This window comes from Salmo salar, chromosome 12 (genome assembly GCF_965601325.2).
Source record: "Salmo salar chromosome 12, fSalSal1, whole genome shotgun sequence".
NCBI lineage: Eukaryota > Metazoa > Chordata > Actinopteri > Salmoniformes > Salmonidae > Salmo > Salmo salar.
In genome coordinates this window covers 99962336-99985160 of record NC_138302.1, presented here as the reverse complement: position 1 = coordinate 99985160, position 22825 = coordinate 99962336, and the positions used below count along the sequence as shown (strand labels likewise).

Below are 22825 nucleotides of genomic sequence, written 5' to 3'. Positions count from 1 at the left end.
GGCCCATTATCAGCAACCATCACTCCTGTGTTCCAATGGCACGTTGTGTTCGCTAATCCAAGTTTATCATTTTAAAAGGCTAATTGATCATTAAGAAACCCTTTTGCAATTATGTTAGCACAGCTGAAAACTGTTGATCTGATTAAAGAAGCAATAAAACTGGCCTTCTTTAGACTAGTTGAGTATCTGGAGCATCAGCATTTGTGGGTTCGATAACAGACTCAAAATGGCCAGAAACAAACAACTTTCTTCTGAAACTTGTCAGTCTATTATTGTTCTGAGAAATGAAGGCTATTCCATGTGAGAAATTGCCAAGAAACTGAAGATCTCGTACAAAGCTGTGTACTGCTCCCTTCACAGAACAGCGCAAACTGTCTCTAACCAGAATAGAAAGAGGAGTGGGAGGCCCCGGTGCACAACTGAGCAAGAGGACAAGTACATTAGAGTGTCTAGTTGGTGAAACAGACGCCTCACAAGTCCTCAACTGGCAGCTTCATTAAATAGTACCCGCAAAACAACTAGTCTCAACGTCAACAGTGAAGAGGTGACTGGCCTTCTAGGCAGAGTTCCTCTGTCCAGTGTCTGTGTTCCTTTGCCCATCTAAATCTTTTATTTTTATTGGCCAGTCTGAGATATGGCTTTTTCTTTGCAACTCTGCCTAGAAAGCCAAAAGAAGCTACCACTTGAAGACTTGTGAGGCGTTTCCCTCAAATGCCTTCAATATACCCAATATACCCTCACATACCCCATCAATTCGAGCCCTGGTTTTAACACATCGATCTCTTCACTGACACTGAGATATTTATGGAGACTGAAAGAATTGTCTGAAAAAAATCTATGGATAGTAGACTATAATTTCGTCTGTCAAACAGGAAGGACTACCTCTTATTTGTTGAACAGGAAGGAATAGGTTCCAACACAAAGCCCTCTTGTTGTTAGTAGTCTAAAGTTAAAGTAAAATGAATACTGTTTAAAGGAATTAGGTCTTCTTCGAATTAGCCTACTTTCAGCACCCATGTGCTGTCCATCTCTGCAGCTAATGTATGTAAATGACTCAAATATGGCTTATTGTGAGGTCAATAATTACTCTGATGAATACACTATATACAAAAGTATGTGGACACCCCTTCAAATGAGTGGATTTGGCCATTTCAGCCACACACGTTGCTGACAGGTGGATAAATTTGAGCACACCGCCATGCAATCTCCATAGACAAACATTGACGGTAGAACGGCCTTACTGAAGAGCTCATTGACTTTCATAGGAAGCCACCTTTCCAACAAGTCAGTTCGTCAAATTTCTGCCCTGCTAGAGCTGCCTCGGTCAACTGTAAGTGCTGTTATTGTGAAGTGGAAACGTCTAGGAGCAACAACGGCTTAGCCACAAAGTGGTAGGCCACACAAGAAGCTCACAGAACTGGAACGCCGAGTGCTGAAGCGCGTAGTGCGTAAAAATAATCCGTCCTCGGTTGCAACACTCACTACCGAGTTCCAAACTGCCTTCTGGAAGCAACATCAGTACAATAGCTGTTTTGTCGGGAGCTTTATGAAATGGGTTTCCATGGCCGAGCAGCCGCACACAAGCCTAAGATCATCATGCGCAATGCCAAGCGTCGGCTGGAGTGGTGTAAAGTTTGCCGCCATTGGACTCTGGAGCAGTGGAAACGCGTTTTCTGGAGTGATGAATCACGCATCACCATCTGGCAGCCCGACGGACGAATCTGGGTTTGGCTGATGCCAAGAGAACGCTACCTGCCCCAATGCATAGTGACAACTGTAAAGTTTGGTGGAGGAGGAATACTGGTCTGGGGCTGTTTTTCATGGTTCAGGCTAGACCCCAGAAATTGTTTGTCGAGATCTGTGTGGAAGAACATGACTGGCTTGCACAGAGCCATCGAACACCTTTGGGATTAGGTCGACTGTGAGCCAGGCCTATTCGCCCAACATTAGTACCCGAATGAATTCGACACATTTTGCATGGGGCAGATACAGTATATATATTGACCCCTTTCTAGATCCGGTACGCGGTCTGCCAGTTGAGTATGGAGGATGTAGTGGAAAACCTTCCCAGAAGAGTGGAGGCTGATATAGCAACAAAGGGGGGGACCAACTCCATGTTAATGCCCATGATTTTTTGGAATGAGATGTTTGACGAGCGACTGTCAACATACTTTTGGTCATGTGGTGTAGCTTCATTATGGGCAATGAAACATATTGTTTTTATTAAAAGAAATATATATATAGCAATTAGCAAGCTTACCTCCAGTCCTCCTGCTCATCTTCACGTTCTCCTTCTCATCCTCACGTTCTCCTTCTCATTTTCACGTTCTCCTTCTCATCCTCACGTTCTCCTTCTCATCTTCACCTCCTCCATCTTCACGTTCTCCTTCTCATCTTCACGTTCTCCTTCTCATCTTCACGTTCTCCTTCTCATCTTCACGTTCTCCTTCTCATCTTCACCTCCTCCATCTTCACGTCCTCCTTCTCATCTTCACGTCCTCCTTCTCATCTTCACCTCCTCCATCTTCACGTTCTCCTTCTCATCTTCACCTCCTCCATCTTCACGTTCTCCTTCTCATCTTCACCTCCTCCATCTTCACGTTCTCCTTCTCATCTTCACCTCCTCCATCTTCACGTTCTCCTTCTCATCTTCACGTTCTCCTTCTCATCTTCACCTCCTCCATCTTCACGTTCTCCTTCTCATCTTCACGTTCTCCTTCTCATCTTCACCTCCTCCATCTTCACCTCCTCCATCTTCACCTCCTCCATCTTCACCTCCTCCATCTTCACGTTCTCCTTCTCATCTTCACGTTCTCCTTCTCATCTTCACCTCCTCCATCTTCACGTTCTCCTTCTCATTTTCACGTTCTCCTTCTGAACAGGACATCAGTAGGCACAGATATTTCTTTATTTTTATTTATATTAGTATTTTTTTTTTTACAAGTTGTCTCTCCTGCTGAAGTGCCCCCCGTACCTCTATCCACTCTGTCTCTCCAGACGCACAGACTTTTCTTGAAATTGTCAATTTGTCAATTTATCGTTTGCTTGGAAAATGCCACTTGCACGTGTCCCTGCATGGTTAGGTTGAGCAGCAGGTCTCATCGCAGCAGGGCATAACAGATCCCAATTCAACGGACCCATCCTAATTCATGTCCCGTTATGTACTCGTTCAGAACACAGAATATTTCACCTGCAGTTCTGAAGCAACTCTTTGCATCATATAAATTCTTCATATATGTAACAAATATATACAAGAAGCGGCATTTGAAATGTCAGTCGTCTCGTCTCTGTCTAAAACCTGCACGTGAGTCAATATCATCTGCTATAACCCGGATTCTATGCGTGACAGTGTCATTGGAAATCAGAATTTCACTGATCTTTGTAGCAGCAGTGGACCTAACACCTCTCGGCAAGCATCCACGACTGAGGCCAGCTTTTCAGCTACAGAGAAAGGAGCTGGGAAATGTTACATGAGAAGTGAGGAAGTACGAAGCCTTCAGTGAACTGTCGTTGTCTGGGAAACTATTGTGCAGCATTTTGGTTTGGTTTGTTCATCTCTCTCTTTTTTCTGTAAAAAGGAAATGGTCTGGTTTATCCTTGAGATGTGGATGTTTTTGTTTCTACGTGTCTGCGTGTTTTTCGATGGCGTCATCGAATCGCTGCTGAGGCAAGTCTGACACATCACATCAGACCGGTTTTGGTGGGCAGCTGTTATTTGAAACAAATCCAGAGAGAGAGAGAGAGAGAGAGAGAGAGAGAGAGAGAGAGAGGAGAGAGAGAGAGGACTAGCTAGTGTGTGTTTATCGCTCACTCTTTCTGTCAAACATACAGGCTTATAGACATCTTTGTAGGAACCTCCTCTCACAGTCCTTCTGTTAACTCCTCTCATCCCTTCACAGTGAAGACGGGGTTGTCATGGTAACACTAGGGGTGGTCCTGGAGCCCCGCTCCACCCAGTCACGTGATGTACAAACACATTAGTGTGATAAAGAGCACGTTTTAGTGTGATGTAGAACACGCTACTGAAAGAAAGAAGAAAGTTACAAGGAGCCCCATTCAGACTTGGCCAGCTGGTGGGTCAACTATGTCTCTTTTCTGGTTTTACAATGAACAATAACAAGTCATCACATGGTAGTCTGACCCCACACCCCCCCAAAACACTGTATTGTGACTCTTAAAGACACAGAGAACAGAAAGAAACACACAAATATTTCATATATATATATATATATACTACTATATACTACTATATATACTACTATATATACTACTATTGCTGTTTCATTCCCATCAGCAGTGCAGATGAGGGAGAGAAGAGAAAGCGTGTCTTTGCCTACGATCCCAGTACCCACTCTAGCTCAGCACTTAGAATGAAGCTATATATTGGGCATGCATTATACATATACAGTATTGCTAGTATGGATATTGGAACCTTAGCCTATTAAGGACTATCCAAGGACTATCCAGCATACCGTGTGTGTGTGTGTATATACATATACATATATATGTATATATGCCTCGTTTACATACGGATATTCATCTCCAGGTTATTTTGAATACAAACGCATATTTTCTCTCCCATCCATTCCAAGCAGTGCTCAAGAGATTTAGGAGTTAGCGCCGAAAGAATACTAAAACCCATCCTTCCAAACGCCAAACCCCTTGATCATTTATACACACGTTCTATATATATAAAGGGCGAGAGAGAGAGAGAGACAGAGACAGAGACAGAGAGAGAGACAGAGACAGAGAGAGACAGAGAGAGAGAGAAAAAGTGTAGCCCACAGTATATAAAGTAGTGAGTAGTAGGACCCTTATAGAAGGAAGCAGCTATTTCCTGTGGTTTGTTCAGTGATTTAGAGTGTTGGATTGACTAGGGAGGATTATACTGTTCTATTAAGAGAGTATTTCATAGTTTTAAATTAAATCTTCGGAGGTGACATTTAAATCTGCCTGATCCACATGAGGAGAAACCGGCCATCCCCAACCAATCAACCAGACAGAAAAGAGAGGGGGGGAGAGGAGGGAGGGGGAAGGAGAGAGACAAAGGGGGAGGGAGAGAGGGAGGAGGGGAAGAGAGGGAGAGCGAGGGAGGGGGGAGGGAGGGAGATACATAGCGAGAGGAGGGAGGGAGGGAGGGAGGGAGGGAGGGAGGGAGGGAGGGAGGGAGGGAGGGAGGGAGGGAGGGAAGGGGAGAGGGATTGAGGTACAAAGACAGAGGGGGGAGAAAGCTACAGAGAGAGGGGGGAGGAGAGAGGGATAGAGATACAGAATGAGAGGGGGAGGGAGGGAGAGAGAGGGAGAGGGGGAGGGGGGAGAGAATGGGGAGGGAGGGGGGACAGGGGGAAGAGAGAGAGGGAGAGGGGGAGAGAGAGTAATTTTTACTGTTCACTTGCTCTGGCGATGTAAACATATGTTTCCCATGCCAATAAAGCCCTTTGAATTGAATTGAGAGAGTGAGAGAGGGAGGGAGATATATAGAGAGGGTAGGGGGAGAGATACAGAGAGAGAGAGGGAGGGGAGGGAGATACAGAGAGGGTAGGGGGAGAGAGAGATACAGAGAGATAGGGAGGGGAGGGAGATACAGAGAGAGGGACGGATGGAGAGAGAGAGAGAGATAGGGGAGAGTGAGGGGGAGGGAGATACAGAGAGAGAGGGAGGGGGAGGGAGATACAGAGAGAGAGGGAGGGGGAGGGAGATACAGAGAGAGAGGGAGGGGGGAGAGATATAGAGAGAGAGAGGGAGGGGGAGGGAGATACAGAGAGAGGGAGGGAGGGAGAGATATAGAGAGAGAGGGAGGGGGAGAGAGATACATAGAGAGAGGGAGGGGGGAGAGATATAGAGAGAGAGGGAGGGGAGGGAGATACAGAGAGAGGGAGGGGGAGGGAGATAGAGAGAGGGGGAGAGAGATACAGAGAGAGAGGGAGGGGGAGAGATACAGAGAGAGAGGGAGGGGGATAGAGATACAGAGAGAGAGAGACAGGGGGGAGAGATACAGAGAGAGAGGGAGGGGGATAGAGATACAGAAAGAGAGAGGGAGGGGAGGGAGATACAGAGAGATGGGGGAGGGAGGGAGCGAGAGAGAGATAGGGGAGAGTGAGGGGGAGGGAGACATAGAGAGATAGAGGGAGGGGGAGAGAGATAGAGAGAGAGGGGGGGGAGATACAGATAGAGAGGGAGGGGAGGGAGATACAGAGAGAGAGGGAGGGGGAGAGAGATACAGAGAGAGAGGGAGGGGGAGGGAGGGAGGGCGATAGAGAGAGAGAGGGGGAGAGAGATATAGAGAGGGAGGGGGAGGGAGATACAGAGAGAGAGAGAGAGAGAGAGGGCAGAGAGATACAGAGAGAGAGGGAGGGGAAGGGAGATACAAAGAGAGAGAGAGGGGAGGGAGATACAGGGAGGGAGGGAGGGAGGGAGGGATAGAGATACAGAGAGAGGGAGGGGGAGGGGGAGGGAGAGAGATACAGAGAGGGAGGGGGAGGGAGGGAGATACAGAGAGAGAGGGGGAGGGGGATAGAGATACAGAGAAAGAGAGGGAGGGGAGGGAGATACAGAAAGAGGGGGGAGGGGAGGGATGGGATAGATACAGAGAGAGGGAGGGAGGGAGGGAGGGAGGGAGAGAGAGAGAGAGAGAGAGAGAGAGAGAGAGAGAGAGAGGGGAGGCAGGGAGGAGGGAGGGGAGAGAAAGAGAGAGAAAGACATTAAGAGAGATTAACATAGGGAGACAGGAAGTCACTGCCTCGTTTACATACGGATATTCATCTCCAGGTTATTTTGAATACAAACGTATATTTTCTCTCCCATCCATTCCAAGCAGTGCTCAAGAGATTTAGGAGTTAGCGCCGAAAGAATACTAAAACCCATCCTTCCAAACGCCAAACCCCTTGATCATTTATACACACGTTCTATTTGGAGAGAAATACATAATCATGTGTGCATTACGTTGAATTCTTCAGGGGAGACTATAGGTTTGAGTCAAGGAAGCATACTACTGATTCAGGTCACGTAGCCTCTAAACTGATGTGATGGGCGGCTGGACAGCCCATGCTATTTACATTTCAAACGCTACTAGAGACCTGCTACGGCTAATTGATTGGCGCAACGCTACGGCTAATTGATTGGCGCAACGCTACGGCTAATTGATTGGCGCAACGCTACGGCTAATTGATTGGCGCAACGCTACGGCTAATTGATTGGCGCAACGCTACGGCTAATTGATTGGCGCAATGCTACGGCTAATTGATTGGCGCAATGCTACGGCTAATTGATTGGCGCAATGCTACGGCTAATTGATTGGTGCAATGCTACGGCTAATTGATTGCCGCAATGCTACGGCTAATTGATTGCCGCAATGCTACGGCTAATTGATTGCCGCAATGCTACGGCTAATTTATTGGTGCAATGCTACGGCTAATTGATTGGGGCCATGATTTAGGATGATATTTATTACCTATAGCTTAATTAAGGAGATTGTGTGTGTGCGTGTGTGTGTACGTGTGCGTGTGGTGTGAGAGAGAGATTGTGTCTGTGTGTGAAATAGAGAAGTTTATGTCTAACTAGTGGACATAAAGCCTTGAACCTCTATGAGTCCTATACTGCAGCAGAGTATTATATGCAGGAGCAGTACTTTGGGGGCGGCAGGTAGCCTAGTGGTTAGAGAGGCAGGTAGTCTAGTGGTTAGAGGGGCGGCAGGTAGCCTAGTGGTTAGAGAGGCAGGTAGCCTAGTGGTTAGAGAGGCAGGTAGCCTAGCGGTTAGAGAGGCAGGTAGTCTAGTGGTTAGAGAGGCACGTAGCTTAGTGGTTAGAGGTGGCAGGTAGCCTAGTGGTTAGAGAGGCAGGTAGTCTAGTAGTTAGAGAGGCAGGTAGCCTAGTGGTTAGAGAGGCAGGTAGCCTAGTGGTTAGAGAGGCAGGTAGCCTAGTGGTTAGAGAGGCAGGTAGCCTAGTGGTTAGAGAGGCAGGTAGCCTAGTGGTTAGAGCGGCAGGTAGCGTAGTGGTTAGAGCGGCAGGTAGCCTAGTGGTTAGAGCGGCAGGTAGCCTAGCGGTTAGAGAGGCAGGTAGCCTAGCGGTTAGAGAGGCAGGTAGCCTAGCGGTTAGAGCTGCAGGTAGCCTAGCGGTTAGAGAGGCAGGTAGCCTAGCGGTTAGAGAGGCAGGTAGCCTAGCGGTTAGAGTGGCAGGTAGCCTAGCGGTTAGAGCGGCAGGTAGCCTAGCGGTTAGAGAGGCAGGTATCCTAGCGGTTAGAGAGGCAGGTAGCCTAGCGGTTAGAGAGGCAGGTAGCCTAGCGGTTAGAGAGGCAGGTAGCCTAGCGGTTAGAGAGGCAGGTAGCCTAGCGGTTAGAGAGGCATGTAGCCTAGCGGTTAGAGAGGCAGGTAGCCTAGCGGTTAGAGCGGCAGGTAGCCTAGCGGTTAGTGTGGCAGGTAGTCTAGCGGTTAGAGAGGCAGGTAGTCTAGCGGTTAGAGAGGCAGGTAGTCTAGTGGTTAGAGCGGTAGGTAGTCTAGCGGTCAGAGAGGCAGGTAGCCTAGTGGTTAGAGCGGCAGGTAGTCTAGTGTTTAGAGTGTTGAGGCCAGTAACCGAAAGGTTGCTAGATTGAATCGCCGAGCTGACGAGGTAAAAATCTGTCGTTCTGCCCCTGAACAAGGTAGTTAACCCACTGTTCCTAGGCTGTCGTTGTATAAATAAGAATTTGTTCTTAACTGCCTTGCCTGGTTAAATAATACAAATGTGATGATGTAGGGCTAGTGTAAAGGGAAAGCCATGAATACAAACCCTAGAGATTTCATTGTTCAGGTCACATGGGATGACCAGGAAAACCTCATCGACGAGTCACCCTCTTAAGGGAATGGTGTTTCTAAAGGTGAATAGATTTGACCAGCAGTGTAAATATTGTATGGGATCTACATAGGAATGGACAAGAGGTTCTGTTCTGTTCCATCAGCCTTTCTTTCTCTTGACCGGCAGGATCCAGGACCGTTGACGTGCAAACTAAACTCTAAATGTCACAGGTGGTGTTTATACTAGTATAGGAATGGTATTTACATGACTAGCCCTCATCTTGACCAGCATTTACCCATGTAGCCCTACTAAACCCCTGGTTGTAGCGTCACTGTGCTATGTGGTTATTTTTACCTTAGTTGAATACTCTAAGAATAAGTCACTCTGGCTAAGAGTTTCTGCTAAATTACTAAAAGTTTTAAGGGTCAGGCCTTCTACAACCAATCAGCTTTGTTCTCTCTAGGACCTTTCAACTCTGGTAGCCAATGGCACGGTCACCAGCAAGCCTCCCGTCACCCTACGATTGGTCATTCCTGCCAGCCAATGTGGCTCTCTCATCGGGAAGGGCGGCTCCAAGATCAAGGAGATCAGAGAGGTGAGTGTTTCTCTTTACCAATCGCTTCAACATCTGTTCTCTCCTAGTCTCCTCCCCTTCGTCTGCACTGATTGGAAAAGACTTGACCTGTGAAAACAATATGGTGGCTCGCCGTCAGTTCCTTCAGTACAGTACATTAAAGGAAAGCAGGTGAGGTGAGGGCAGAGTCTGTTCAAAGTCTGATTCATGTGATAGAGTTTATTATTTATCTGTGTGTCAGAAAAATGACAGGTGGATTTTTCCCATTTGACAGGTGAAAACAATATGGTGGAAGCTCATCATTAAAGGGGAAAGGGGGATACCTAGTCAGTTGTCCAACTTAATGTATTCAACTGAAATGTGTCTTACGCATTTAACCCCCAACACCTCTGAATCAGAGAGGTGCGGGGAGATGCCATAATCGACATCCACGGCGCCCGGGAAACAGTGGATTAACAGCCTTGCTCAGAACGACAGATTTTTACCTTGTCAGCTCGGGGATTCGATCCAGCAACCATTCCGGTTACTGGCCTCAACGCTTTAACCACTAGGCTATCTGCCGCCCCATTAGGATGGCTTTCACCTGGTCGGTTATTTCAGATCAGAGCAATGGATGAGAAGAGCCTAGGAGGAACCTGACTACTGTTTTTATCCTACTTGTACTTCAGTACATATGACTAAACAGTTTTTCCTGATCTTACCACTCAGCACGTTTAATAGATATTCTGTTTAGGATAGGAATGGATGGAAGACCTAATTGGGAGTCCCACAGGGCGGCGCACAATTAGCCCACAGACCGTCATTGTGAATAAGAGTGTGTTCTTAACTGACTTGCCTAGTTCAATAAAGGTTAAATAAAGGTTAAATAAATCAAAAATAAATCACTGTACATGTGTACGTACTACACAGAGATCTCCAACAAAACATTGTATTACTTTTAATACCTGCAAACGGCAAATAAACTCTTTGAACTCTTTGAACTCTTTAACCTCTCTGGGGTATGTGGGACGCTAGACAAATTTCTCAAACATACAACTATTATATCCCATTTTAAAGAAACACTTCTCGTTAATCCAACCACATTGTCCGATTTCAAAAAGGCTTTACGGCGAAAGCATAACATTAGATTATGTTAGGACAGCGCCTAGACAAGAAAAACCACACAACCATTTTCCAAGCAAGGAGAGGCGTCACAAAAACCAGAAATACAGCTAAAATGAATCACTAACCTTTGATGATCTTCATCAGATGGCACTCATAGGACTTCATGTTACACAATACATGTATGTTTTGCTCGATAAAGTTCATATTTATATCCAAAAAACCCATTTTACATTGGCGTGTAATGTTCAGAAATGTTTTGCCTCCCAAAACTTCCGGTGAATGAGCACATCAATTTACAGAAATACTCATCATAAACGTTGATAAAATATTCAACTGTTATTCAAAGAATTATAGATACACTTCTCCTTAATGCAACCGCTGTGTCAGATTTCAAAAAAGCTTAACGGCGAAAGCAAATTTTGCAATACTCTGAGTACAGCGCTCAGATATCAAAACAAGCCATACAGATACCCGCCATTTTGGAGTCAACAGAAATGACAAAAATGACATTATAAAAATTCACTTACCTTTGATGATCTTCATCGGAATGCACTCCCAGGAATCCCAGTTAAAGAATAAATGTTCGTTTTGTTCGATAAAGTTCATCTTTATATCCAAATACCTCCGTTTTGTTTGCTCATTCAGTCGAGTAATCCAAATCCACTGTGCTCGTGCAGTTAGTTTAAAAGTCAAAAAAGTTATATTACAGTTCGTAGAAACATGTCAAACGATGTATAGAATCAATCTTTAGGATGTTTTTATCATAAATCTTCCATAATATTCCAACCGGACGATTACTTTGTCTTCAGAAATGAAAAGGAACACAGCTAACTCTCACATGAGCGCGCGCGATTGAGCTCATGTCATTTTCTCAGTCATCTGATTCCAATGGCTCTTATTCTCTCCCCAGTCACAATAGAAGCATGAAACAACGTTCTAAAGACTGTTGACATCTAGTGGAAGCCTTAGGGAGTGCAAAATGACCCTGTATACTGGATAGGGAATCGCTTGAAAAACTACAAACCTCAGATTTCCACACTTCCTGGTTGGATTCTTTCTCAGGTTTTTGCCTGCCATATGAGTTCTGTTATACTCACAGACATCATTCAAACAGTTTTACAAACTTCAGAGTGTTTTCTATCCAAATCTACTAATAATATGCATATACTACCTTCTGGGCCTGAGTAGCAGGCAGTTTACTACAGGAACGCTTTTCATCCGGACATCAAAATACTGCCCCCTAACCCGATGAAGTTAAATTATTTAAACTCTTTAAACTCTTTGAACTCTTTTAATGATTTAAACTCTTTAAACTATTTAAACTATTTGAACTCTTTGAACTTGAGAGGAGAATTGTTTTTAGACAGTTGAGAAAGTGTCTGTGTCTATTTGTAATTTAAATATGAATTGAAAGGTAAACAATAAGGAGTTAAAATTGTCATGTGTATTTTCTCTTGTAAAGCAGATAAATGACCTGTGTATTTTCACTTTTAAACCAGATAAATGACCTGTGTATTTTCTCTTGTAAAGCAGATAAATGACCTGTGTATTTTCACTTTTAAACCAGATAAATGACCTGTGTATTTTCTCACTCAACAGACCACCGGGGCACAAGTACAGGTAGCTGGGGACCTTCTGCCCAACTCCACCGAGAGAGGAGTGACGATATCTGGAACCCAAGACGCCGTCATCCAGTGTGTCAAACTCATATGCACTGTCATTCTCGAGGTACTGTACAACTCGGCTGCGTTCTCAAACACTTCATCCCGGAAGTGTGCATTTAGCAGATATCAGTGTTGTTTTATTTGTATGGCTCATGGTTTTCAACATCACGTCATTACCAGCCATGGTAAGAGATGGAAGGTCATAATTGATTTAAAGATGGACTTCAGGAATTGTTACTGTTTTAAAAAAAAAACTACTTTTCCCCCCCTATTCTAACGTTCAAAATGAATAGTAACTGAATGCCTCGATGCCTGTCTGCCTGCTTTATATAACAACCCACGGCCACGTGACTCACTGTCTATAGGAGCGAACCATTTTGATGAACGGGGTGGTGTACCTAATAAATTGGCCACTTCGTGTATATGGTTTTTTTTAACACAAGTGCAAACTTCAAGGAGTAGGCTATTTCAAGAGTTGGTCTGATGGTGCCCTTTGATGTCATGTCTGTTTGTCTATCTGTTTGTCTGTAATGCAATATCTAAAACGTATAACCTCTTATCTGCAAGACTTAAGAAGTAGCTTACCACAGCGAGTAGAGTACTTATGAGGATTAACCTAAATGCTAAAACAGAGAAATCAAAGGATTTAGTAACTCATTGTTATTCCACCTTAATCTCTGCTGGGGGGAAAAAATATGCTGACGCTATCCAAGCATGTAGCTGTGGAATCAAAGATAGATATATCTACGTTTTCTGAATACTGTTGTGTTTTTTTTTTCAAATGTATTTATAAAGCCCTTCTTTACATCAGCTGACGTCACAAAGTGCTGTACAGAAACCCAGCTTAAAACCCCAAACAGCAAGCAATGCAGGTGTAGAAGAAGCACGGTGGCTAGGAAAAAACTCCCTAGAAAGGCACGGAACCTAGGAAGAAACCTAGAGAGGAACCAGGCTATGAGGGGTGGCCAGTCCTCTTCTGGCTGTGCCGGGTAGAGAGGAACCAGGCTATGAGGGGTGGCCAGTCCTCTTCTGGCTGTGCAGGGTGGAGATTATAACAGAACTTGGCCTTCAAAGGGAGCCTGTATTGACCATATTGATATATATTTAGTCCCTCAGACCTGGGTTCAAATTCTATCTGGCACTCCGGCAGGGCTAAAGGAAATGTTCAAAGTATGTAGAAGTGTTTTGAAACCAACGTCTGTTGGCGCCAACCTTCTGCAACTCATCTATCCTTTTAGGCTGCACAACTATATTTGATTGTGTGTTTTATGCCCTCAATTGTGCTGTGATGTTTTACTAAAAAGCTACCGTGAGTTTTAATACTGTTTTAATGTCGGTTGTCTTGTATCTAGTCACCTCCGAAGGGAGCCACTATCCCGTATCGACCCGGCCCCTCCCCGGGAACAGTCATGATCGCCGGGAACCAGGTGAGGATCCGAACACCGTAACATAACACAACACAACGTAGGAAAGTATAGCGTCACATCAACCTTAACGTCACATACAGTAACAGGTGAGAGAATCAGACCTACGGAGGGGGAGGGGGACGACACTCAAAATGTCCGCCAGTCCATAACATCATTGACCTGAATGGAGAATATTTTTTTTTCTATTCTAGGGATTTTTTATTTCTATGCCCGGGACCACCTCACAATATCCAGCTAAACTACTCGGGTCTCCACACCATTTTGCAATATTGATTTGTATATATTTGAAGTATTTCAGGTGCGATTAGCCAGAGAATAGTCCTAAACCCAAGTAAATATCTGAATCGCATATTCAACCCTAGTCTGGATTTGTTTTATTTTTTATTTAACTTTTATTTAATTAGTCAAGTCAGTCAAGAACATATTCTTATTTACAATGACTGCCTAACCAGGCCAAACCCGCCCTTATCTCATACTCCACACACACACACATACACACACACAGACACACACACACACACACACACACACACACATACACACACACACAGACACACACACACATACACACACACACACACACACACACACACACACACACACACACACACACACACACACACACACACACACAGACACACACACACACACACACACACACACACACACACACACACAGACACACACACACACACACACACACACACACACACACACACACACACACACACACACATACATTAACACATACACACACTAACACACACTAACACACATACATTAACACACACACATACATTAACACATATACACACTAACGCACAATAATATCAAGATCAATGGTCTTCATGAATATTCATCATTTCCTGCCTGGGTTCAAGAGCTGCAATTCCACAGCAGAAAATACATTAATTGCAATGAAGTGGAATGGCACCCTATTCCCTACATAGTGCACTACTTTTGGCCAGAGTCCTATGGGCCCTTGTTGAAAGTAGTGCACTAGATAGGGAATAAGGTGCCTTAGTTGATGCTCGCGGCCTGTGACTGTGATTCCCTATATCAGTGTAGTAATGGAATAAAAAAAAAGTCCTTTTTAAAAGATCAGATAAATGTTAAATCTCTGACGTTGATGAGGATCTGAATGGCATGATGACGATTCTGTAGGGATACTGGACAGCATACCTTGAGTTGGGTTGTTAGGTACATTTACTTAGGCGAGTCTGACCCTTGGTCTCTTCACTTACATTTTAACATTTTAGTCATTTATCAGACACTCTTATCCAGAGCAACTTACAGTAGTGAATGCATACATTTCATTTCATACCATTTTTTTTTTCGTACTGGTCCCCCGTGGGAATCAAACCCACAACCCTGGCGTTGCAAACACCATGCTCTACCAACTGAGCCACACGGGACCACCATCCCAACAATGAAGCACGGTAGTCGCAGCATCATGTTGTGGGGGTGCTTTGCTGCAGGAGGGACTGGTGCACTTCACAAAATATATGGCCTCATGAGGCAGGAAAATTATGCGAATATATTGAAGCAGCATCTCAAGACATCAGTCAGGAAGTTAAAGCTTGGTCGCAAATGTGTCTTCAAAATGGACAATGACCGCAGGCATACTTCCAAAGTTGTGTAAAAATGGCTTAAGGACAAAAAAGTCAAGGTATTGGAGTGGCCATCACAAAGCTCTGACCTCAATCCCATAGAAAATGTGTTATGTAGGGGGGACAGGGGCAGGTTGTTGATGTCTGTAACATCCTACAGTTTGGACTGTACCAAGTCTAACCCCTGGTCTGTCTGTCTGTCTGTCTGTCTCTGTGCTTGAAGGTGTTTGAGACATCTGACTACGGGTCACATCCTCTCTTCCATGTGGCCCAGGGAGGGCTGGATTTACAACAAGTGAGTATGATGATGAGCTGATTTAAAAAAATATATATTATTGTAAATTTAAACCTTTATTTAACCAGGCAAGTCAGTGAAGAACACATTCTTATTTTCAACGACGTCCCTACCGGGGAACAGTGGGTTAACTGCCTTGTTCAGGGGCAGAACGACAGATTTATACCTTGTCAGCTCGGGGGATTCCATCTAGCAACCTTTTGGTTACTGGGCCAACGGTTTAACCACTAGGATACCTGCCACCCCTGATTGACTGACGGGCTGACTGACTGGCTGACTGGCTGACTGACTGGCTGACTTACTGATTGATTGACTGACTGACTGGCTGACTGGCTGACTGACTGACTGGCTGACTGACTGACTGGCTGACTGGCTGACTGGCTGGCTGACTGGCGACTGACTGACTGGCTGACTTACTGATTGACTGGCTGACTGACTGGCTGACTGACTGGCTGACTGACTGACTGGCTAGTTACACTGACATGTGCAGTTCCTCACTTTGAGCACCTGGAAAAGTCCTGTCCATAACTACTGCAGTATAACGTCTCTATGTACACCTCGGACCAGGTAGACAGTCAGTCACCTCGGACCAGGTAGACAGTCAGTCACCTCGGAGCAGGTAGACAGTCAGTCACCTCGGACAAGGTAGACAGTCAGTCACCTCGGAGCAGGTAGACAGTCAGTCACCTCGGACAAGGTAGACAGTCAGTCACCTCGGAGCAGGTAGACAGTCAGTCACCTCGGACCAGGTAGACAGTCAGTCACCTCGGAGCAGGTAGACAGTCAGTCACCTCGGACCAGGTAGACAGTCAGTCAGCCACCTCGGAGCAGGTAGACAGTCAGTCACCTCGGACAAGGTAGGCAGCCAGTCAGACAACTACTCAGTCAGTCACCTTGTAGTGTTGGGGTGAGAATAGAAGTGAGAAATAAATATGTGGAGAGAACTGACCCTGTTTATAGAACTGACCCTGGATATAGAACTGACCCTGTTTATAGAACTGACCCTGGATATAGAACTGACCCTGGATATAGAACTGACCCTGGATATAGAACTGACCCTGGATATAGAACTGACCCTGGATATAAAACTGACCCTGTTTATAGAACTGACCCTGGATATAGAACTGACCCTGTTGATAGAACTGACCCTGGATATAGAACTGACCCTGGATATAGAACTGACCCTGTTGATAGAACTGACCCTGGATATAGAACTGACCCTGGATATAGAACTGACCCTGGATATAGAACTGACCCTGTTTATAGAACTGACCCTGGATATAGAACTGACCCTGGATATAGAACTGACCCTGTTTATAGAACTGACCCTGTTTATAGAACTGACCCTGGATATAGAACTGACCCTGTTGATAGAACTGACCCTGGATATAGAACTGACCCTGGATATAGAACTGACCCTGGATATAGAACTGACCCTGTTTATAGAACTGACCCTGTTTATAGAACTGACCCTGGATATAGAACTGACCCTGTTGATAGAACTGACCCTGGATATAGAACTGACCCTGGATATAGAACTGACCCTGGATATAGAACTGACCCTGGATATAGAACTGACCCTGGATATAGAACTGACCCTGGATATAGAACTGACCCTGGATATAGAACTGACCCTGTTGATAGAACTGACCCTGGATATAGAACTGACCCTGTTGATAGAACTGACCCTGTTTATAGAACTGACCCTGTTTATAGAACTGACCCTGTTTATAGAACTGACCCTGTTTATAGAACTGACCCTGGATATAGAACTGACCCTGTTTATAGAACTGACACTCTTATTTCTTGTTTTATTATTATAGATAGTTTTATTAGTTATACTATTATAACTAGCTATACTGTGCTAGTTTGATATATTTTATTATAGATAGTTTTATTAGTTATACTATTATAGCTAGCTATACTGTACTAGTTTGATATATTTTATTATAGATAGTTTTATTAGTTATACTATTATAGCTAGCTATACTGTACTAGTTTGATATTCATTACTGCTCTGTTGGTTAGAGCCTTCAAGCTAAGCATTTCACTGTACTTGTGCATTTGACAATACAACTTGCTCTTGAACTGAACATACACACACAACCACACGCAAGAATGTGTACTAAACCATACACACACACACACACACCACACACACACACACACACACACACACACACACACACACACACACACACACACACACACACACACACACACTCACTCACTCACTCACTCACTCACTCACTCACTCACTCACTCACTCAAACACATACTCACACACACACACACTCACTCAACCACACACACACACACACGCACGCACACACACACACACACACACACTCTCACACACACATGCACCCACACACACAACCACATTCTCACAACCCCACACACACACACACACACACACACACACACACACACACACACACACACACACACACACACACACACACATAACCGCAAACTCACACTCACACAGGCGCACACACACACTCACACACACACACACTCACGCACACACAACCACACACACAACCACACACACCCACACACACACACAGACACACACACACACACACACACACACACACACACACACACACACACACACACACACACACACACACACACACACACACACACACAATAGAACCAGGCCAAGTCTCCCTTGTTGGCCCAGAGTGTATTAACAACCCCAGTGTCCTCTGTTGTCTGCTGCCAACATTATCACTGTGGAGATAAACAGGGATGGTGTCACAGAAAGTAGACAGGGAGAGAGAGAGATCCAGAGAGGGAGAGAAGGGGGGTAGAGAGAGAGAGATGACTGAGAGAGATCCTGAGAGGGAGGGGGGGTAGAGAGAGAGAGAAACAGAGAGAGACGAGAGAGAGAGACAGAGACAGAGAGTGGGGGGTAGGGGGGTAGAGAGAGGGGGGGGGGGGGGGTAGAGAGAGTATTATCTACTTCACTTGCTTTGGCAATGTTAACATATGTTTCCCATGCCAATAAAACCCTTGAATTGAATTGAAAATTGAGAGAGCCAGAGAGAGAGCCAGAGAGAGAGAGACGAGAGAGAGAGAGAGAGAGAGAGAGAGAGAGAGACGAGAGAGAGAGCCGGGGGGGGGGGGGGGGGGGGAGAAAGGGATTATTATATCTGTGAGTGTAATGTTTACTGTTCATTTTTATTGTTTATTTCACTTTGGTGAAATGATCTACTTCACTAGCTTTGGCAATGTTAACATATGTTTCCCCATGCCAATAAAACCCTTGAATTGAATTGAGACACACTTGTGACCAGGCCGTTGTAAGTGATCACTGGGTGAAACTCAAAGCTACTACTTCTGTCACCCAGCCAGCCAAGAGTGTGTGTGGGGCGTCAATGATAACGTAAAGCCAGTTCCTCTGCTAAGCCAATATCACTGACCTCAACCCAGAGTCTCTCAGAGCGTTCACAGTCAACCCACTGACACCCCTATCAGACCACAGCAAAATCACACTCTACTTGAACAGAGCTATGATCAATCATGATATTAAGAAATGCTATAGATGGAAGGAAAGTAGTGTGGAAACCTAACAGAAAACAATTAGGCAACAACAAATTCTCAATCCCTTTAAGACAACTTCCTGGACAAAACGTTCCACTGTAATAGTGAAGGTGTAAACCTGGCAGTAGAAAACCTAAACATTATATCTAACCTCTCAGCTTCCCTATCAAATCTAAAAATGTAAAACAGAAAACTGAAGAAAATGAACAACAACGACAAATGGTTTGATGAAGAATGCCAAAACCTAAGAAAGAAATTGAGAAACCTACCGAACCAAAAAGGGGGAGTGAAGGTTGAAGTAAGATAGCGTTAAGTGGTTATGGGAGAGGAGAGGGGGAAGGGGGAGAGGAGAGGGGGAAGGTTGAAGTAACATAGCATTAAGTGGTTATGGGAGAGGAGAGGGGGAAGGGCGGGAGGAGAGGGGGAAGGGGGAGAGGAGAGGGGGAAGGGGGAGAGGAGAGGGGGAAGGGGGAGAGGAGAGGGGAAAGGTTGAAGTAACATAGCGTTAAGTGGTTATGGGAGAGGAGAGGGGGAAGGGGGAGAGGAGAGGGGGAAGGTTGAAGTAACATAGCATTAAGTGGTTATGGGAGAGGAGAGGGGGAAGGGCGGGAGGAGAGGGGGAAGGGGGAGAGGAGAGGGGGAAGGGGGAGAGGAGAGGGGGAAGGGCGGGAGGAGAGGGGGAAGGTTGAAGTAACATAGCATTAAGTGGTTATGGGAGAGGAGAGGGGGAAGGGGAGAGGAGAGGGGGAAGGGGGAGAGGAGAGGGGGAAGGGGGAGAGGGGGAAGGGGGAAGGGGGAGAGGGGGAAGGGGGAGAGGAGAGGGGGAAGGGGGAGAGGAGAGGGGGAAGGTTGAAGTAACATAGCATTAAGTGGTTATGGGAGAGGAGAGGGGGAAGGGGGAGAGGAGAGGGGGAAGGGGGAGAGGAGAGGGGGAAGGTTGAAGTAACATAGCGTTAAGTGGTTATGGGAGAGGAGAGGGGGAAGGGGGAGAGGGGGAAGGGGGAGAGGAGAGGGGAAAGGTTGAAGTAACATAGCGTTAAGTGGTTATGGGAGAGGAGAGGGGGAAGGGGGAGAGGAGAGGGGGAAGGGGGAGAGGAGAGGAGAGGGGGAAGGGGAGAGGGGGAAGGGGGAGAGGAGAGGAGAGGGGGAAGGGGAGAGGGGGAAGGGGGAGAGGAGAGGGGAAAGGTTGAAGTAACATAGCGTTAAGTGGTTATGGGAGAGGAGAGGGGGAAGGGGGAGAGGGGGAAGGGGGAGAGGAGAGGGGGAAGGGGGAGAGGGGGAAGGGGGAGAGGGGGAAGGTTGAAGTAACATAGCGTTAAGTGGTTATGGGAGAGGAGAGGAGAGGGGGAAGGGGGAGAGGGGGAAGGGGGAGAGGAGAGGGGGAAGGGGGAGAGGGGGAAGGTTGAAGTAACATAGCGTTAAGTGGTTAGGGGGAAGGGGGAGGGGAGAGGGGGAAGGGGGAGAGGAGAGGGGGAAGGGGGAGAGGAGAGGGGGAAGGTTGGGGTAACAGCGTTAAGTGGTTATGGGAGAGGGGAAGGGGGAGGGGAGAGTCATAACGTGTTATGACCATATAATGACAGGTTATAATCGTGTCATGAGATGTTATGACCATATAATGACAGGTTATAATCGTGTCATGACCATATAATGAAAGGTTCTAATCGTGTCATGAGGTATTATGACCATATAATGACAGGTTATAATCGTATCATGAGGTGTTATGACCATATAATGACAGGTTATAATCGTGTCATGACCATATAATGAAAGGTTATAATCGTATCATGAGGTATTATGACCATATAATGACAGGTTATAATCGTATCATGAGGTGTTATGACCATATGATGACAGGTTATAATCGTATCATGAGGTATTATGACCATATAATGAAAGGTTATAATCGTGTCATGAGGTGTTATGACCATATAATGACAGGTTATAATCGTATCATGAGGTATTATGACCATATAATGACAGGTTATAATCGTATCATGAGGTGTTATGACCATATAATGACAGGTTATAATCGTATCATGAGGTATTATGACCATATAATGACAGGTTATAATCGTATAATGAGGTATTATGACCATATAATGACAGGTTATAATCGTATCATGAGGTATTATGACCATATAATGACAGGTTATAATCGTATCATGAGGTGTTATGACCATATAATGAAAGGTTATAATCGTATCATGAGGTATTATGACCATATAATGACAGGTTATAATCGTATCATGAGGTGTTACCGAAATGGTAAAGTAAAAAAGTAACTCCCCCAGCAGTCTCACACACACACACACACACACACACACACACACACACACACACACACACACACACACACACACACACACACACACACACACACACACACACACACACACACACACACACACACACACACACACACACACGTAGAGCCTCATCTAAAGCCCCAGGGCTCCCTCTCACCTTTAGTAGAGGAGTTGCATTTGTATCCTTACTTCCTGGTACATTAAACCACTTCCTCCTATTAGCCTGAACAGCAGAACGCTGCATCAACTCTACGTTCCTGTATTGGGTGTAATTTCAACAGTCAGACCTGCTAGGGTTTCTGCTGCAAAAGTGGTTAAAATCCTGATATAAGTCTTATATAAGGAGGCTGGTGAGAACAACGAGCGCGGACACACACACACACACACACACACACACACACACACACACACACACAGACACACACACACACACTCCCTTTCTCTCTCTCTCCCTCAGCAGCCGTGTCATTGAACTGTTGTCTTTGATGCTGATAGTGGATTTGAAGTGTTATTTCTAAACCTCTCTGAGAGGCTACCAACGTCTCCCTTGAAAAATTGCTCTTTTGATCTCAATGGCACTATATCTGGTGAAGTAAACCGCGATGGAGAGAATAGGAATTGATTACATTTTTCTGAAACATTTCTTGTTCTTCCTCGTTTCAGATGTACGCTGTACAGAACCAATATGGCATTCCACATTCAGAGGTACGTACAGTTATCACGCTGTGAAATATGCTGAAATTAGTAAATTAACTCTAAAACGTTTACTAGTCAAGGTTAATTCTGAACTGTAAAATGTTTCCTAGTCAAGGTTAATTCTGTATCGTATTCATGACTGCTGTGTGTTATTTCTTCCGTTTTTACCCAAACCATCTGTCTCTGTGTCACTGTGTGTCACTCTGTCTCTCTCTTTGCCCGTCTGTCTGTCTGTTTGACTGTAAAACCTACCCATCTGTCTTCCTGTCTCTCGCTCTCTCTGCCCGCCCGCCCGCCTGTCTGTCTGTCTGTCTGTCTGTCTGTCTGTCTGTCTGTCTGTCTGTCTGTCTGTCTGTCTGTCTGTCTGTCTGTCTGTCTGTCTGTCTGTCTGCCTGCCTGCCTGCCTGCCTGCCTGCCTGCCTGCCTGCCTGCCTGCCTGCCTGTCTCTCTGTCTCTCTGTCTCTCTGTTTGTCTGACTGTCTACCTACCCATCTGTCCTCTTGTCTCTCGCTCTCTCTGCCCGCCCGCCCGCCTGTCTGTCTCCCTCCTGTCTGTGATTCAGTTGGCCAAGCTTCACCAGTTGTCGATGCAGCAGCAAGGCCTGGCCGCCCAGATGAGCCAGCAGCAAGCCAACTCTGTCATGCCTGGTACGTATGAGGGGGGGGGGCTTTCTTCGGTCAATAGATGAGGAAGCTGTATTTCCTCATTCCCTGCTCTCCGCCAGATGATCTCCTCGTCATAATGTACATATGTATTGATGAATCATGAACGTATGAATCAGTCAGTCAGCACTGTAGAAGCACAACAAAGATCTATTGAAATGAAT

General features: G+C 45.5%; 1 protein-coding gene across 3 annotated transcripts in view; it reads left to right on the top strand.

Annotated features, from left to right (window-relative positions):
• The window catches only part of LOC106566209 (poly(rC)-binding protein 2), a 165214-nt gene that overhangs the window by 121522 nt on the left and 20867 nt on the right, over window positions 1-22825 (top strand). For all 3 annotated transcript variants that reach the window (XM_082959517.1, XM_082959516.1, XM_082959518.1), the window contains 6 exons: window positions 9232-9363; window positions 12046-12174; window positions 13463-13537; window positions 15371-15442; window positions 21967-22008; window positions 22562-22646. In XM_082959517.1, coding sequence (XP_082815643.1) covers window positions 9232-9363; window positions 12046-12174; window positions 13463-13537; window positions 15371-15442; window positions 21967-22008; window positions 22562-22646 — 535 coding nt within the window. The remainder of the gene's footprint in view (window positions 1-9231; window positions 9364-12045; window positions 12175-13462; window positions 13538-15370; window positions 15443-21966; window positions 22009-22561; window positions 22647-22825) is intronic.